General features: G+C 41.1%; 1 protein-coding gene across 2 annotated transcripts in view; it reads right to left on the minus strand.

Moving 5' to 3' along the window:
- UBE4B (ubiquitination factor E4B) overlaps positions 1-18,668 on the minus strand; it is a 36,995-nt gene extending 18,327 nt beyond the window's left edge. Inside the window, exons 1-10 of one of the 2 annotated variants that reach the window (XM_048326208.1) lie at positions 18,507-18,668; positions 12,736-12,922; positions 9,927-10,062; positions 9,332-9,419; positions 7,144-7,288; positions 6,095-6,323; positions 5,246-5,635; positions 4,262-4,375; positions 1,452-1,593; positions 818-918 (exon numbers count right to left, since the gene is read on the minus strand). In XM_048326208.1, the coding sequence (XP_048182165.1) occupies positions 818-918; positions 1,452-1,593; positions 4,262-4,375; positions 5,246-5,635; positions 6,095-6,323; positions 7,144-7,288; positions 9,332-9,419; positions 9,927-10,062; positions 12,736-12,922; positions 18,507-18,530 (1,556 nt within the window). In that variant the 5' untranslated portion in view covers positions 18,531-18,668. The remainder of the gene's footprint in view (positions 1-817; positions 919-1,451; positions 1,594-4,261; positions 4,376-5,245; positions 5,636-6,094; positions 6,324-7,143; positions 7,289-9,331; positions 9,420-9,926; positions 10,063-12,735; positions 12,923-18,506) is intronic. The other variant, XM_048326207.1, reaches the window with a different exon arrangement.
- Between the last annotated feature and the right edge of the window lie 78 nt (positions 18,669-18,746).

Below are 18,746 nucleotides of genomic sequence, written 5' to 3' on the forward strand. Positions count from 1 at the left end.
AACTGGTGAAGGAACAACATTTTCTTACATGTGTTTTTCCAGATTAAAAAAAGAACATAACATTAGTCTTTTCTGAATTAATGCAGTCATTACTTTTAATGTGGCTTTTAACTGCTTCCTAGCATTTTGAAAGAAGTGTCTTTTTTCCTTACTATATATTTACACAACTAATGTCAACACTGGTTCACGCAGAGACAAAACTGACCTCAAAGCACACCAGATAACTGGTGCACTTTTAAAGATTATTGAAGTATTCTTTGGAGACACAAATATAAATTTATGCAGATTTTAGTAAAAGCCACGTATCCTATTTTAAAAACCTTTTTAGTGTTCTAACTAAACTGGCTGCTGGTTAAACAACTGCACTTGAAATCCCAGAGTGGTGATTTAGGACAGACAGCTTTCTATTACCGAACCTGCCATGGTAACTCTGGAGCAAAACACCTGCTATGTTCCTTCTGCAGGTTTTGCTACACATTTTAAGACCACAGCTCTATTGGTTACTGACTTTCCCAGGTGTAGTGCCCCAACAATCTGTAACTAAAACAGTTGAAGCGTAAGGCAAGACAAAAACCAGCTCGGTTCCTGATCCTCTGCTTAAACTGTTCACTTCAACCTGGCTGATTTTACACAAATGCAGTTAGAAAGCACTCAAACTGCTCTCCACCAACTCATCATTTGTAAAGCAACAAACTATTCCTCTGGCACATAATTCTCCTGCTCCAACAACTGATCTTAGTTTTCTTATCTAACCCTCAGAAGAAAAAAAGAATCCTGGGACAGTCTAACTCTCATGATTAACATCAGCTTGATTTACCTTGGTTGTGTTAAGGATCCCTGTAGCACCAGAGCAGCATGTGAAATGCACTGGGATCGGATGTTGCTCAGTAACTGGCTAACTGTTGGCTGGCTACACATCTGACAAAAACAACGTTATTTTAATACACATCTGACAAAAACAACGTTATTTAAATACAAATCAGAATTTAAATACAGAACACACAGGAAAGACGATAAACTTATTTGTGCAGTATAATGTAATATGCACACTAAGACTAAAACTACTCCAGTTAAAACCTTCCAGATTATATATAAATAATGTTGGTTGGTTGTTTTTTCCCCAGAAGCAAAAGCTTAGAGTAGAACACAGAACACTGACAAGGGAGCTGGTCTCACAAAATTGTTTTATACAGAATGAACTTGGATAAAATGTAGTAGATGGAAATAGGAAGGATGATTTCTAACACAGTGCTTATTTAAGAGATACAAAATATATGCATCACTCAAATTTGATGAATTAACAAGAATCAAAGGGCCCAAATAAATTCAGTAAATCTATTTCTACAGCAAAGCCATCAAGAAGAACTATCATTCCCACCAACTTTCCCCACTAATGAGTCAGAGGAGTGTTTGTGACAGCACTGCTACAACCTCACTCATCTGAAACATACCTTTGGTGCTTTTCTCTCCTCTATTCCAACCCTATCAAAACACTCAATGAGGTAGTTCAGCATCTCTGTCTCCTTACAGTTTTCAATGGTGAAGTGGTCACTGCAGGAATCAGAAACACTCGAGCTGCCAGAGCCTCCCACACTTTAAAACACACAGAAAGCAGAAAAAAAGCATTAGGTAGAGTTCTTCACTGCACAATCAAACAATTCATGAACATTCCTCTGTCAATGCTCTGAACGCTCCATCCCATCACACACATGGCACAGTGATTCAGGTAATTTCTGTGATAATTCAGGTAATTTCCGTGATCTATGAAGAGCTCTCCACGTAACAGCTTGTCCAGCCCTTGAAGTTCAGAGCTGGAAATGCCTTATTAAACAAGTGCCTGAAAGACAGCCACAAGGTGCATAACTTTGATGGGAATCAGTAAATCTTGGTCTCACAATGCAACAGAGAAAACAAACAGCCTTTGAGTTGTACCTGACACTCAGGACACCACAACCCTTCCATGCCACCGTTCAGAACGGCAGAAATGTCAAAATTCTGTTAACACCACCAAACCACAGGAGGCAGGAGCCTCCCACTGCTGAGAAGAGACCTGGGCTGACAGGGCTACACACAACCACTTCAGGTGCTCTAAGGAAGAAGAATCCATAAAACAGAGGCAATATATCCATGCTGCTGCTGTTTTTTACATTCCTGCATTCAAGATCATTTCATTTCAACTCAGTTCATTTCAGTTCAGTAAAATACATCATTTCATTAAGTAGCACAGCCTCAGTGGGGAAAAGAAAGCACTGATACTGTAAACACAAAAACTAAACCCACAAAACCAAAACCATCCTTGAGATGAGAGAAATTGAACACAAAAGTAAGAACAGACCCACAACTCTCAATCTCAGACTTGTTATCTCAACAGAATTCTTCTCTACATAACAGCTTGACAAAGCTAATTAAAAGCAAAATCCTCATTTTACAGAAGAGACTAAAGACATGAAATATTCACTTAATGCAAATGAAATCTAAAAACCAGCAGTTACTTGGATGGTCTGCTGCAATTCTCAAAGAGAAGTCTGTGTACAGTCAGGATAGATTTGAATGAAGACCAATTTACGAGCCCCAGATCTTAAACTGGAAAATAAGACTATTGGTTTCCTCAAATACAGCTTTTTAAAAACATATTTAAAACTATAAACTGTCAGAACTGGAATTTCCTTTTAACTGTAACATAATTTACATTTCTATAATTGAGCCATACAAATCTATTGTGCAAACTTTACAGTCCAACCAATAAAGCCAGGAAAGGTTATTGCTGTTAACATGCTGAGCTACCAGATGCTTAAGAAACACAACATTCTAATAGCAGCAATCTCTGTTCGCAGAGAGATGTTTTCAGTTATTCAATTAAAACTAATCCATGTAAAACACAGCTCTATTGAAATAGTGCTCAGTAACCACAAAATCATGCACATGGGGTTTTTTTAATGGTCTCTTTTTTAAACCTCTTGGCTTCTCACATCCAGCTTAAAAAATACTCTTTTAAGAACATAAATTTATATGAAAACCTACTCGTTCTACAGTCACTCTACTAATGATTTCACTGCAGCAATAACTCAAACTATTCTAACACAAAGCTCATATATTGAATGCCTTGGTGCTTTCAGCATGCCAGCTGCTGCATAGTTGTACAGCCACTGTGTTTATATTTTAACTAACAACTTACTGCTGTCTGCAAAATGCCGTGATACAATAAACACACTAAAACCCCAGAAGCACAGCAGAAATCCTATCCAAAGCTTGGCAACTCAATCCAACATTTGGACTGAGTCACCAACACAATAAAAACTAAACAAAGCAGTGGGGAAAATAACCCTAAATTCCACATACATAAATCCCTCCTATAGCTGTGTTATCAAGTTCACTCTCCCGAAATCAGACTGCAGTAGAAAAGAGGAGATGCTACTTGGAAGGTGCTGTAGGTAACAGCGAATGCAGCAGCAGTGTCCCAACATAGCACAGCAACAATCAGACAAAAAAGCTAATGGGGGCAAGATATTTTTGGGCATTCCTTGACATTACCAGATACTTCCTAAAGTCCTAAGCTGGCTTTGTTTTAGAAAGGTCAAGCAACTCAATTTGCCCTGATTTTTGCTGTAACTATATACCCAGTGGACTGAAAGCCCTGGAGGAGCCCTTTCTTCCCAGTCACTCCACAGGTGTGTAGCCTGTAAAACTCTGCTCTTGCTTCCCTTACCCTTCTCTACAATAACCCCATCGAAGGACTGGTGTAAGATTTCAGGTGTATTTTCTCCACGGGCTAAAGGAGGATTCTCAGCTGTCAAGCAGCAACAAATGTTCAAAATCCCATTGTTTGCATCAGCTGGTTATCTGTCACTGTATCTTTGTCTGCATGTTAACCCTTGTCCTCATTTTCCAGTTTTTCATAGGAAAGCATGCCCATGATGTACCAGTGATTTATAATTACAGCCACGGGCAAATACTATGCCTTCTACTCAGACAGCCAAAGAGAAGTTCCACTCAAACATCATCTCAGAAACCACGCTCATTAGGCCTAAAGTACAGTATGATGAACATTTATTTACCTTAGTCACGTCTCCAAAGGAGAGCTGACTAACTGTACTCATTACCCATGTTTACACACCAACTTAACGAGCCAGCCAAGTCACATCCTCGCCTTCAGTTGCTCCCCAAATTACTTTGAAGTACAAATTACTCTGTACTTGACACTACACAGACTGTTAGTTCCTAAACAACCAAACATGCAGGTTACATTCTCTTTCTCCAATACCTGGACCCAAACTGGACACAAGAAAAATCATCGTCTTCATTTTCTTCATCACTACTGTCCTCAGACACATCAGAAACAGCAAGAAGGAGGAAGGAGAAAGGGTTGTCGTATAAACTACCACAACAAAAATGGAAAAGGCCATCAGATTTTTAAAGCCAGAAGAAAAAGTAAATGGTAGCTTTTCTTTTTAAGTCTGTCAAAAATCATCTTCTCTAAGCATGCAAACAACAGGTAACTCCATGTTAGTAAAACCAGGACCATACTAACATGCTCTGTTACACTACTACAAGTTATTCAGGTATCAAAAACACCACACGTTTACAACACAAAAATTGAAAAAGAATTTTTGAGACCAAATAAAAATTATGGCTGAAGTGGAATGTTTAGACATGACTGAATAATAAATATTACAGTTCTAAGCTAATGACTTTAAAGCAGTGGTCTCAAAACCTTGTGTGTTTGTTTCTCTCTCCTGCAGGAACAAGGGATTCCACGAACAGCCAAGAGAGGAAAAGCAGTGGTACTTAGCCTGGCATTCTGAAATATGCTGATCTGTAATTTAAATCTGTGCACCAGGGAGTCAAATCCAACCTAGTCCAACAAGTACCAGCTTTCAACAAATTAACTAAGGCCCTACTGAGAAAACTGATTTTGGAGCAGCAGGTTTATGTGGTTTACTATCCAGCAGCAACAACTGAACAGAAAGCTTATAGTTTAACTGGAATGGATATATGAAGAGGAGGAAATTAAAATCACATTGCTACTTTTAAAGTAATTACATCACACCTCAAATGCACACAAGCAGGTCGAACATTTTGCAAAGACACCTGGTTAGCAAGTCAAGGTATTAGCACAAGCCCAAACGCAGAAATCAACTCAGGGTGAGTAGGGTGAGCTCAGCACAAACATAAGTTCTTCCATACTGCACGCTGATGCCACACCCTGCAGAGCACACATCAAACACACTCTGCTCTTGTGCAATACCTAGGAGGAATCCTGCTCTGTAAGGAAGGACGCCTGCGCAAGGCACGGGGTGAAGCAGTAAACAAAGGTGGACCCATGGCTGTGGGCCTGTGTCTGGATGTGCTGACTGGCATGGCTGGAGGACTTGGAGAACTAGATGGGATGGAAATGCTCAAGGAACGCGGGATGGAAGAAGCAGCAAAGCCTCCGGAATGGGCCACGGTGTATGGCCGGTACCGCGGAGAGGAAGGCTGTGTCCAGGAGGGGCTTGCTGCTGGGAGGTGAGAGCTGACAGTAATGGGAGGCACTGCTGTGGTGGCAACTGAACTGGCTGGTGGGGTAAGAGATGAACCAGTCATTGGTACATAGCTTGTGAAATTGGTAGGAGGAGCTGGACTAGTCCCATAGAGACTAAACCAGTTACAGGGGAAAAAGAAAAAAAAAAAAAGCAACAATTTAGGATATGCAGAAAAAGGGTGAAAAAAATAAAATGAGCAAGAGAAGTCCTTGCCCTCCTGATGACTCTTCAGCAATATTTCTGCAGCTCACACACATTATTCTTTTCTACTGTCGTTGAATAAAACTATGTCATATTCTACACATTTTTAAAAGTCATGGCCTTCTTGATGCAAGTTAGGGATACTTCTCAGTAGGAAACAGTTACGTTGCTTGAATCTATCAAAGACATTCCTAGCCATGGCAGTGTAATCAAAAATGCTGAAATGGAGGGACACTCACACGAAAAAGAGTGAAAAACTTTAAAAATCCATCTATTTATTGTTCTTGGGACACTTCTATGCCCTTTTCTCTCTTCTAGTCTACCAATCAGTATTCAAGTGAAATCAGTATTCAGTTACAATCAGAAGTCACCTGGATAACGAGCTGGAACCAAAGGAGCCCACATTACAGAACATGGGGCTGCTTCCAGGGTTGGAGCCCATGTTTAAGATCAGGCTTCTGTCAGGAGAGCGGGCAGCTGCAGCAATGGGTTGGGATGTGGCTGTCAGGCTGGCAAAGGGGTTCTCATCCCTTGCCTGGGTGGACATCATCAGCACTTCCATCAAAATCTGCCCAATCAAGTCCTTAAAATCTGAAAACACTGTTAAGAAGAAGAGAGTCAATATCCTCACCTCTGTCTTCATCTACACAGTAGTCAGATGTAAACATTAGCAGAGAAAAAAAGGACAGAAACAGACTTCTGTGAATTGAGCTCTGGTTTTGGCAAAAACAACCCACTGACACATCTGTAATTATCACTGTCTATATTAACCTAAGTTCTGGAATTACAGCTACACAAAAAAACCAGCCTTTATGGAAAACACAGGAGATCATAGATGACCTAATGCTCCTACAGTTAGCTATTAAAGTTGTCTTGTGTGTTGCACTCCTATTTTCCCACTCTGCTGTTGAGCTGGGCAAGTTGTGTCAAAGAAACGAAAACAAAACATGCACATACCTCACACATAAAATAACAATTGTTTTGGTTGTACCTTACAGCTAACATAGGATATATAGCCTGTTACATAAAATAATCAGGAAATTTTGGCTTAACAAATTAACTGCTAGATGTCTACTATGACGCAAGACAATCCTTTAATTCACAAAAATGTTTCTGAAAAAACAAATGGAACCAGCAACGTGCTCTGGATCAGCACATTAGTTTGAGGACCAAAAACACAACCAACAAGAGCAGACCAATTGATTAAAACAGGAGCTATGAGCCATCAGTCCCATGCTCCTGCTCCAAGATTCCATTTCCTGCTACGTCTGCTGACAGCAGATGTTGAAACTGAGCAAAGACCACAAGTAGGTGGCTCTGGTATTGCAGCAGAGGGACAAAAAGGTTAAAAATAAGGAGTGGGGGGAACACACCACTCAAGAGAAACCACCCTGCCAGTGCCTCCTGCTCAGGTACCCACCTTCCTTTGGGTTCTGCTTGAACTGGGCAGAGAGTGAATTCAGGAAAATAACATCTCTGTCTCGGTCCTTCCAAGAGACTCTGAAGATCTTACAGACCAGCTGCAGAGCTTGTTCTTCAGACACTTCCGACCCGGACAGAGGTTCCTGGGGGTAACAAAACAATCAACACCTGATCTGCAACTGTATTACTCAACCTACAATCAGATACAGATCTTCCTTAAATGGCTTCAGCTTAACTCATAATGGCAGGTTTTGTGTAATCATAAAGGAATATTGATACATTTGACAAAATTTGGAAAAAACACCTGAAGAAACACAAGGGATGCAGCAAAGATGTAGCAGAAATACTCAAATCCAGCATAATTTCCAAAATTGTAACATTCAAAACTGTATACTAAGAAGGAAAATTCAACTGAGATACTTATGGTGTCTGCTTTAAAGAATTAATTTGGGATTTAAATTTTCATTATCTACACTTATTTAAGATTTTTTTGGTAAAAATGAAAGCACAGGAAGAAAAAAAGCTTCCCCAGTTCTTTCCTGCCTTCACACCTTGCCCAAGTTAAAGACATCTTTCAGCTGAATGAAGTCAGGACACGACAAAAGACTCAAGAATTTTCCTTGTTCCCTGTTCTTCCAAGAAAGGAAACATGGTGTAAACTCTGCTCAAAATGAAAAACTAGTTTCTCTAACACGAATGCGGCCACACAGAGTGTCTGGCAAAGGTTACAGGTGGGTTCCTACACCTCTAAGGCAGCTTTGAGTGTGCACCTGAAAAAATGATGGAACACAAAGGAAGTAATTACCCCTGCAATGTGAGGAGAGGTGGCCTTTAAAAGTTGCCAGAACGTACATGACAAGCCAGTACCACAACTCTGCCCTCCCCTACACTCTTCTACCAACACTGCAGAAGCAATGTAATACACAAAACAGAAAATTCAGCTCCGCAGCATTTCAAATTTTGACTCTGAGGCTATTTTCCTGCAAGAGGTCCATGAGAGTTGTAGATATTTACTCGATCTAAAACCAAATTCTGGTATTTGACTAATACTAGTGCACCTTGCACTGCTATGTATCTTACCTCTCAAGATAGTAACACTCTTCTTTTAGAAGAAATAAGTCAATGAGGAAGAACAAAACAGACTGAAAAAAACAAGGTTGTCACTAAAAATCTCCCTTTTTTCCTTTAAACTTGAGGCCTCATAATGACCACCAGGTAAGCCTAGATTTATCAGATTTCCAGCAACTACCAGCACTGTATCCTTCCCAAAAGCTTTCCCTCAACACCTTAACAAACCATAAATTTTGGAACATTAATACATTTTCACTGACTTTATCATCTATCAATATTCTATTGGTTTCAAATACTTCTACCTCTCCTGCCTATTTCTGAAAAAAAGTTTCACTGATGACATCATTTCCAACGCATACAACCAGGCAAGAAAACGTTCTGCTCATGTATAAGGACAACATTGTTTCCCATCTACTTAATTTTTGGTTTCTTCAAATGAGTAAGAAGTATCAACTCAGGCTGCAAAGATTTAATTTACTTTCCGGCTTCCCCCCACCCCTGACTCAAGGAGTGTCCTCCATGCCAGGCTGTTCAGTCCCCAGTGGAAGCCCTGAGTGCAGCCTGCAGCTCGGGATGCCCGAAGGATCCTGCAGCAGCATTGCTGCTGCATGGCTTCAGGCCAGGCTTTTACCAACTGAGCTTATTACTGACAGGGCAGAATAAACAAAGACATCTAACGAGCACTGCGAGCACTGCTGTAGAAACTTCTCTCTATTAAACTGATGTCCCATTTCTTTATGGCTCTATTTCACACGGGCCTAAAATGACAAAAAGGACAATTTGAGGAGTGGATTAGAGCTTTGTAGTTGCTTTCTTTTCCTACTTTAAAGGGTTCTACCATCTCTCTAAAACTTGATAGCTAATTCTTACAGATTTTCTTTTAATATCTAGAAGAAAACCTTATTAGACATTGCTCCAGCATACATAACATACATTTGAAGCAGTACTTTGTGAGTAGGCTACCAAGCGCTACACAAATAAGATGCAATAATCTTCAAAGTTTATTCAGGCCTACTGTGTATTAAAAAATGGATACATGATATATGGATATTGATATATGGAGATAACTGAGCTCATCCCTCCTCCAGGTTCCAGGCAGCACAACCCAGACTCACCTTGTCCGTCAGACTCCGTTTCTCTCTGCGATCGTTCTCATCAACCTCCATGTTCTCAATTCCTGAATCCACATCTACCTGGGACATACTGGAAGTGGAAATAAGAGAAAAAGTCCATTAACTTGTAGAAAGCTGCAGACAGTCCTCTGTAAGATGCTGACTGAAAGTGTGTCCCCTTAAGCAGATGCAGCAGAGAAAGCAATGCACAAACAGCAGTTAAAATCACTGGCTGATAAATATTTCTCATATTACATTTGAGGTCTAAATTTCTTCAGCAGGCAATACAAACTACACAGCTATTACATCCCATAACCTTTTTATTTTAAATAGAGTAGCTGAATTATCCCCACCAGACATGCTCATCTCTTAATGTCTAAGATAACGTTTTGTTTTTTACCACTTTAGGTCAGGAATTCCCATTAAAACCAGACTAGAAAAAGCATTACAGCGGTCTAAACAGTGTATGGTTTTTAAGCATTAACCCTACTGAATTAACACAGCTGGGAGGGAGAGAGGGCAGAGCATTGTCCTGCTAAGAGGTTTGACCATCAGCATTGTGCCATATTTGCCAGCTGTTACAAGCTGCATTTTTTACCTTTTCTCACAGGAGACACTATCAATGTCCATGCTCTGGGACCGAGAGAGGGACTGAGATTGGGTTTCAAGGCTGTTTGATGGAGAACTGCTGAGTGAACTCACTCCTTCGCTGCTCTGGCTTCGGTGGGCTACTCCTAAAGAAAAGGCACCACCAAGATCACTACTACAGAAGTGAGAAGGCACTACACATTATTTGGATGGAAAAGGAGAGGAAACACTGTTTTTCAATCCAGCTCTTAAGTATTCTTAGCAGTGCATTAGTAAATAAATGTTAATAATATTCACATTTGACTACAGATAATCAGATTTTCTACCTCCCCTTTCAGCAGCTTAGGGATGCTTACCTGCATTAAACAAAGATAAACTTGCATCCATGAAGTGCTTAGAGATTCACACCTATAAAAACTCATCTCTTAAAAGACTGCTCTGTCAACTACCTTAAGACATTGTCAGAGCCCCTCTAAAACTGTCCTATCAGAACAGGACTGGGCTATTACAATGGAGTTACATCACCAAGTATAAAGGAGCAATAAGTATTCCTTGAGTTCTTCATCTCTCCTCCTCCCTCTCCCCAAAGAAAATCTAGCTAAGTCAGTGGACAAAAGAGACCAGAGCAAACAGGGCTTACCAGGGCAAAAGACTGCATTGTTCTGCATTCCCTTGGGGTCTTACTCTTACAGCCAGGAAAATGTACTTTAACAGTGATGCTGCAGCACTCATTAATAGCCCTCCTCAACCCTACCCTACCATCTTTTCACACATATCTTCCAGAATTTACTTGCATCTGTACTTTGCTATATCAGGTACACAATAAAATACTTGACACCTAAAGCTCCAGTTGTCACTGATAACACTGTTTTTAGGTTCTCCAAGGTATTTTCAAAATACATACAAAATAATGGTATTTTCCATGAAATCGATTCCTACGTCTGATCTCACCATGACAGGCAACTCCTTCGAACAATGGATGCTTACAAGGACACTATTCTGCTGGAGCTGCTCTCTGTATGTCCAAATGAATTAAAATCCTCTGCAGTCACTTTAGTCTGCTGCTGAAAGGAACTGCTGCAAACCACACAGCATTAGCTGAGTCTTCATTTACGCTACATAAACACACAAGGTAAACTGTTATGAACATTTTTTTCCTGATCCATTCCCCAATTCAACCACATCTCTTACCCTGACGTGAAAAAGACACACATTATTAAATAGCTGCACAAATGGCACCGTAGGAAGCAAACACTACAAACTCCTGTTCTGGGTCATCAGCCAATCCAGTCAGTACAGTCAGGCACTGTCCTGGTGAATTCTCAAAACAGAAATCTCCAAGGTCTTCACTATCCAACCACTTCAAACCACGATAAACCCATCTGCCAATACCTGAGCATGTCTACCTCCAGGTACACATTTCCACACCTCCTGCTCTGCTGGCAGTATTGTTTATCCAGTTGTGCCCTAGGATGGATCAGGACCTCCCCTATTTGAAAATTAAACATTTACTTTTCCTGGCTTAGTTTTCACTTGTATTAAGCCCACAGTCCCCTGCACCACACAGCTGCCATGGACAGCAGAGCAACAAATACTCCTTTCAGCAAGAGTCAGACCCCAGATGGATTAAAACAGTCATGTAACCACAGGCTGAGGGAACAGTGAGTGAACTCTGCACCACTCTTAAGAAAAAAGAAGTCACCTCCACCTCTGGGTTGCTAGCTTTGATCATGAGGACAATACAGAGTGTTAAATTCCATCTGCAATGACTTTATCTCAGGAAATGCTTTTGATAGCTTTTCTCTGTCCTGCTTTGGATGCAAGGAAGCAAAATAAGCAGGAAGGAGTCACTTCTAGGTATTTCTGAATGGCGCTGTAATTAAACTACAAGATTTAAGCTTGTAAAATACTCTACTTGCCAAAGAGAGAATTGGAAAATTCAAGAAGCAAACAAAAAAATGATAATGAATTCTGCAAACTTATCAAGGAGCATTGGAAAAATGTTATTTCTATTAAATTATTAGAAATAATATTGAATATCTGGTTAGAACCATCTTGACATTTGTTTTGGAATGGTTTTGTGAACATCTCAGCTCAGTAACATAACATGCAAAACAATTTAAGTTTTCAGATAAAGATCACAATACTGGAAAACATGCCAATGTGTCCTGATTTCTAAGTCAGACAATTTGAAATCAAAATTAATTTCTGTTAGGTCAAACGTGGCATAAATACATGAACTGGGTATCTTCTGAAATAAATACAATTTGTAAATATCCTGCTTGTATTCCCTCCAGTAAATGGTGAAATTGCCAAAGTAATACAAAGCAGAAAGCAAATGCAAATACTTCATTCTTACACTGACAATGCCCAGCCACAGCTTGCTATTTTTAATTGTGATGAATGCTTGCAACTAAAGATCAAAAATTAACTTGAGACTGATTGCTAAAATGTACCTAGAAACCAATCAATAGAAACTGTGTTGCAAGATTTGAAAGGGATTTTCCTGTCTCCTTGACACATCTTCTCCATAATATTGTATAATATTAAACTTTATTACAACCTTCTTCAAGCTTTGGTAACCCATATTGTAAATGCCATGAGTTTACTGACACTTGGAAAACAACCGTAAATGGAATAAACGGAAAACCCCTTACTACTTGGAAAATTAAAACAAGAAGTACCTTTGTTCACCATCTTGCAACATTTATTTCTGAAAATTACTTTCAGTAAGAGCAGAAGTAGCAGCTGTACAACGAGGAGCTGCGTGAGGAATGTGCACAGACACCCGGGAAGCACGCCGGGAGCTGCCAGCCTACCTGCCGCACCGATGGGAGAGGTAGCTGGGGTCATGCTGTGGACACTGAGGCCCAGGCTGTGCGAGGGCCCCGGCGCTGCGGCTGCGCCCGGCGGCCCCGGAGGGGTCTCTCGCTGCGGGGACGTCAGGGGGGTGGTGGGCTGGGACGAGGAGCCTCCCGCCAGCCGCGCCAGGCGCCTGCGACGGATCTGCAGGGGAGAGAACCCCGGTGAACACCTCTGCCTGCACGGCCAGCCCGTCCGCACAGCTCCGGGGCTGCCCTCCGGCCCTCCCTCACACCAGGGACTGGCTCCTGCAAAGCAAAGACTGAAGCCTTACCTGAAGCCTGCTCAGGGGAGCTGGGCTTGCTGCTCTCCCGCTGTTCTGCGTCACAGCACTACGGTACCCTGCGTGTTCGAATTTTAAGTATGTATTTGCTGCCTTGGAAAACCATTTGCCCTGGGAATGCTGTGTTTGTCCCTCGAGGGGTTGTGTAAGACCAGTTTAACATTTACAGCTCAGCAATTTCAAAACCTGCAATACTCCTCCCCATTTACTTTGGCATTTGACAAAACCGCATTAATGTGATAAAAAGGACAACGTGAATGTGACCTTTGCTTTAATTTCACACTACATGATAACAACACACCCGTGCTAAAGAAGGTCTAGTTGAAAGTTATCGAAGATCATCACTGTCCAAATCAATCCAAAACAGAAGTGCAACACCAAAAACATGCATCGTGTGTGCTGGACAGAAGCACCTTGACAAGTAAAGACAGAGTGAAAAACATTCTCTTATCACCTAGAGGCATTCCATCACAAAGAATTTAAAAAACTGGTTTCGCATGTTACTTTTAAGACAGAGAAGCATCTGCCTTCAAAAGCCAACTACAGAAAACTGTTACAAACCTATTTATTAAAAACAGTATGTAATCACATAATACTAGTATTATACACGAGAAATAAACAGACAAAACTTATAAAACTAAATTTATAATGCTTCAAGTTTCACATAAATGAAAACCATAAAATAAATTATTTATTATCACAGGCTGCCTTACAGGATCTGTGCCCAAAGCTTACATCTTCAGCTTCAAATAGGCCCAAAATAAAAGTATGATATTTGAGGATGCCAGCTCCCTGCAAAAATCAGCAATTCCTGTTATTCTCTTTGTATTATGACACTCAAGCATTGCACACAACTTAGAAGTTTTCATTTCTGCTCATAGTCCTAAAGAACTGCCAGGCAACTGAAAGGGTGAACAAAAGATTTGCGTCAAGTCAATGTCTACACTACATTGCTATATCATTTAATGGCCTATGAAACCTACTCCAACAGGAAGAAGAACAGATCAAATTAAATCAGACTTCAAAAACTGTGGGAACTGTGTGTCACCACATGAACAGCAGCAAGAATTTTTTTTAAGACTCAAAAAAATAGCTATGAATAGAATCTCTAATCCTTCCTTCTCGTCAAGCAAAATAGGGGAGCTTAATGCAAAAAGAAATTGTTCAGCTTTGCCTTTAAGTAAAAGTAATACATATTAGGGTTTCCCTCTTCTTCGTTTGTACCTTACATTTCAATTTTTCAGTTGTTCATCCAAGTGTTTATCTGAAAAAACTCCAGAACTATCTCAGCCCTCAGAGGTATAACTGAGAAAATGTCAGCTACATGTCCCCGTATCTGAATCCAAATTAGGCAATCACAGCTCACAAATACAACAAATGCAGACACAAGCACTCCATATATGCACCAGTGTCTGAAGGAGAAAGATTACTTATTTTTCTTGCTTTTTTACAATTAATGTGATATGGAACTCTTCCACAACTGTTCACATTCATTCTTGCTAGCTAGTTCCAAATCAGGTGTAAGGAAGGAGATATGTGAGGAGAAAAAGGCAGAGATAATAACCAATATATTTATCAATTTATTCACAGGTATAGTCCAATTGATTACTCAAACAAGGTCACCTCTTCAACATCTCCAAGTGTCAGGCAGATAATTGAGGTCACTAGGGGCACTTGGCACTCCTTCCCTTCCAGTGCTAGGCAAGATCCATGCCCAAGTTACAGCAAATCCACCTGCAGTCAGCACTGCTGAAACAGGAGGACACTGAGACAAATCTTCTGCCTTGTATTTGTCACTCTCAGTCCATCAACCACCCGCCTTTCTCAGGGACCAGTCCCCCAGACTGTAACCTGCCCTGCAAAATAGTCTGAAGAGGGCATAGAACAAAAAAATCTGCACAGACACTGGCCTGCTTTGAGATAAGATATTGCAATAAAAACTAATACAGTATTTTTCCCTGCCCCTTTAAGGATGCTGGGCAAATTACACTTACCTTCCTTACTGCTGAACAAAGTCACATTAAAATATAAATAAACTGAATATTTTTACCACTGACTGATACACCTTTCACAACTGAGGGTACACGGAGCACATGTTAAAGGACCAGATCTGGCTCTTGGATACCCCAAGCTGTCACATTCCTCCAGGTTTATATAAAATTATTACAGGAATCTGAAGTTTGATCTGAAAACTAGGAAGTTTTAAGTAAGAGATAAAAGAGGAGAAACGGATACTAGGCTAAAAAGACCAAGTACAGGCTGAAAAAAGTTTGAAAAGATGGCATAAAATTGGTGGACACATTCAATCCAGTCAATTCCCCGTGTCTTCAGGCTGAACAGCAGGGAGAGGAGGGAAGATGGGCTTTCTGCTGAGGGCACAGCTGGGGACTCAGAAGACACAGCTTGTTTGCACAGCACAAGGCACAAACGAGACCCCAACCTGTTGCCTTCACATAACACAAATACCATGTCAGAAGTGTGGGAGTTCCCTCCAATTAACCTGTTCCCATTTCAGACTGAATGACTCCCCAAATTACCATGAAGCAGCACAAAGCTGGGGGTTTTAAATATATTTTTAGAGAAGTTTAGGGTATTTGAATAATCCCCATGTCTTGATTCAGCAATAAACACCTGAGCCAGTGACATATGACAAAGCTGTTATGTGTCATTATGTTACCTAATAGCGACAAGTAATTCAGTCCTAACTATTACATGGCATTGCCTGCTCCAGAGCCCATCTTCCCTGCAGAGCACAGCTCCAGAACACACACTTTAAAGGCCTAATAAAAAAAAATCGAATGGGCTGAATGGGAAGAGCACATTGCTTTTTAACTAGTACAGTCTGGGACAGTTTTTGCTGGACACATCTGAACTACATCTGTAAGTAGCAGTTTTCAGAAATACATTTTTGATCTAAATGGACTTCTTAAAAGCTGTTAGCTGCATGCACCACAACAAAAAAAATGTAAAAATAGCACCCTGTTAAAGATGGTTGACTGATAATTTAATTTTTCACCAAGTAATAAAGATACAACCACGAAGGCTAGTCCCTCAGGCTCACACATTCCCAGTTAAAATCAAATCTGTATCAGTATCTGCTATAGTGGCAACTGCTTAGTGAGACTCTAAAGAAATTTCCTATTTGACCATAATGTAGAAGAGTTCCAAATCTGTACAATTAAGGGTAATTTGAATAGATAGGTTTATTTTTTTTTATTCACTAGAGCCTGTTAAACTGGTTTAAGAAATGCTTCATTTTCTGGTGACAGTGGTCATGTTCTATGCTCAGAAAGTGCTACTCAAAAATCACATACATGTTGGAAGACGACAAACTCACATCATTCTTTCCCACTTTATGCTACGTTTAGCTGGATTCTGCTTTTTTTCTGTGAAGTCCCTGTTCTCATCCTGTGCTATCTACTGTGCTAAAACTCACGCACTAAGAAGGAAATTTCTTCTTCTCCCCTCCTAAAAATTTTACTATGGTCTGTAGTGAATTACAATTTCTAGTGCATTAACAAAGTCAACACTGAGAAAATGTCAGTGAGACACACTGTTGATAGGAGGGGAAAATGCCTTCTTGAAACGAAAATGTATGTATGGTCAATTGTGTATCTCTTTTTTTTAAGCTGCAACCTGTCAGTGTTATATTTAATTATGGTTTGATAACAGAAGATAACCTTACCTGTAAGAGCCTAGCAATTAATTTAAACTTCCGTTAAGTGTTTTTTCACCTTCAGTCACTGCCTGAAAAAAAGTCTGAATCTGAAGAAGTCACATATAGCATATTTCAGAAGGTTACTTTTCAATATAGTCTGACCCAGGGCCCACTGTGCCAAATAACAGCAAAATGGAGATGTGGAGGAATATTAAAAGTGACTTGGCTCTGACTTTTCAATGAGGGATCCATTTAATAACAAGAAGTGACAACTTGACTCCGTTAAAATGATACAAGATTGTGCAAGCAATCACCTAAAAGACCATTTGGTTTGGTCCTCGCTGAACTGGACAAGAAGGACACAGAAAAGTCACTGGAGACAAACATTCTGCCAAAAAAAGGTGGATGAGTCCTCAATGGAGAACTCCTTTCCTGCATCCTCAGACCCATGATGCAGTTGTTTCGATGATGTCAGTAATGTGCTAAGGCAGTGACACAAATAAGCTTACATAGGTTAAATAATTCTGAAATTAATCATAAAACATCTCAGGATCAGGGCAGTTCAACAATGAGAAGAACTGCACGTAAACAAAGTACTCATGAAATACACCCGTAAAATTGGAGACCTTTTTTCACAGCAGACTCACAACACCAGTGTCTCATCCCACTCCTCCCAACATGGGAACTGTACTCCTTCTCTCAGTGCTTCCATAGAGCATGAGTACCTTCATCAAGTAAACAGCACAAAGCATTTTCTCCCGGATCATGACGCAACACAGTAGGATTGCTAAATCGTGACAGCATCATCAAAAACATCCCAACTTTTTGGAATACGAATCTGAGTAACAGCAGCCATCCTGCTCTACAATCCCACTATAAGATATGGACGGAATAAAAATAATTTCTTTTGATCCTCCCTGGAATACAAGTACAGCACTGAGCCTGTATTGCAGCAGGTCCAATACAATACATTTTGTTGCATGCAGTACACGTTCATATTAAATTATTATTTTAAAGATATGAGAGATTCAAAGCTTACATGGTTTCAAGGATTACACAGGGACAGTGGGAAACTCCCTAGATCCTGACATGTTATACCCAGGACATAATTCATTTGGAAGTCCTCTAATATAAGGACAAAACTTAAGACCTTACTCTATATTAAAAAACAAATGAAAGCAGCATCCTTTAAAAGAAAGAAACAAGGAACAGTTCACCTTATTCTATGTGAATAGAATATATACATTAGAGATAGATGTTTGCCAATTACAGCGTAACACTAGAATTCTTCAGTGAAAGATGAAGATCTTGAATAAATAAAGAAAAGAAAATCAAAGGAAACACTGGAAAACTGACAAGCCTGTTTCAAGCTGCTTCAAGAAGAAATGATACTAAATATAAGACCACAAACACACCCATCTTGCTTCTCAGCAAAGAGTCTAAGGAAGCAAAAATTTCCAATCACACACAAAGAACACATAAACGCCTAGTACTGGACACAGAGAGGGAACACGCTGCAGACAAAGGCTACCTGGCAGATGGAAGCAGAGAATAAACAACTAACCAGGAGAGCAGCAACCCAACCGCATGGCTGAGCCGGGGGGTCGCGGGTCAGGGACAGCCCGGAGACAGGAGGAAAAACACCGAGCACAGACACGGGGCGAAGGCAGAGCTTCTCAGGATCGCTTCTTGCGCAGCCAAACGCCACCCTCGGGTCCGAGCACGGCCCAGCGCCCCCTCCCCGCGGGGCCCACCCGCCCCCTCAGGCCCCGGCTCCGCGCACTCGCCTCGTCCGCGCTCAGCTCCTCCATCGCCTTCCTCTTAATGGTGCCCGGAGGGAGGGCGCGTTCCTGCGCCCCGCCGCGGGGCCGCTCCGAGGCAGCGCTCTCCTGCCGCCGCCGCCCCCCGGGCCGCCTCACAAGGGCATCTCCGGGGCGACCGCGCCGCGCCTCGCCCGCCGGCAGCACCGCCGCCCCCGGCCCTCTCCCCGCCGCCCACCCGCGCCTCAGCTGCCGCCGCGGCCGAGG

This window comes from Corvus hawaiiensis, chromosome 22 (genome assembly GCF_020740725.1).
Source record: "Corvus hawaiiensis isolate bCorHaw1 chromosome 22, bCorHaw1.pri.cur, whole genome shotgun sequence".
Lineage (NCBI taxonomy): Eukaryota > Metazoa > Chordata > Aves > Passeriformes > Corvidae > Corvus > Corvus hawaiiensis.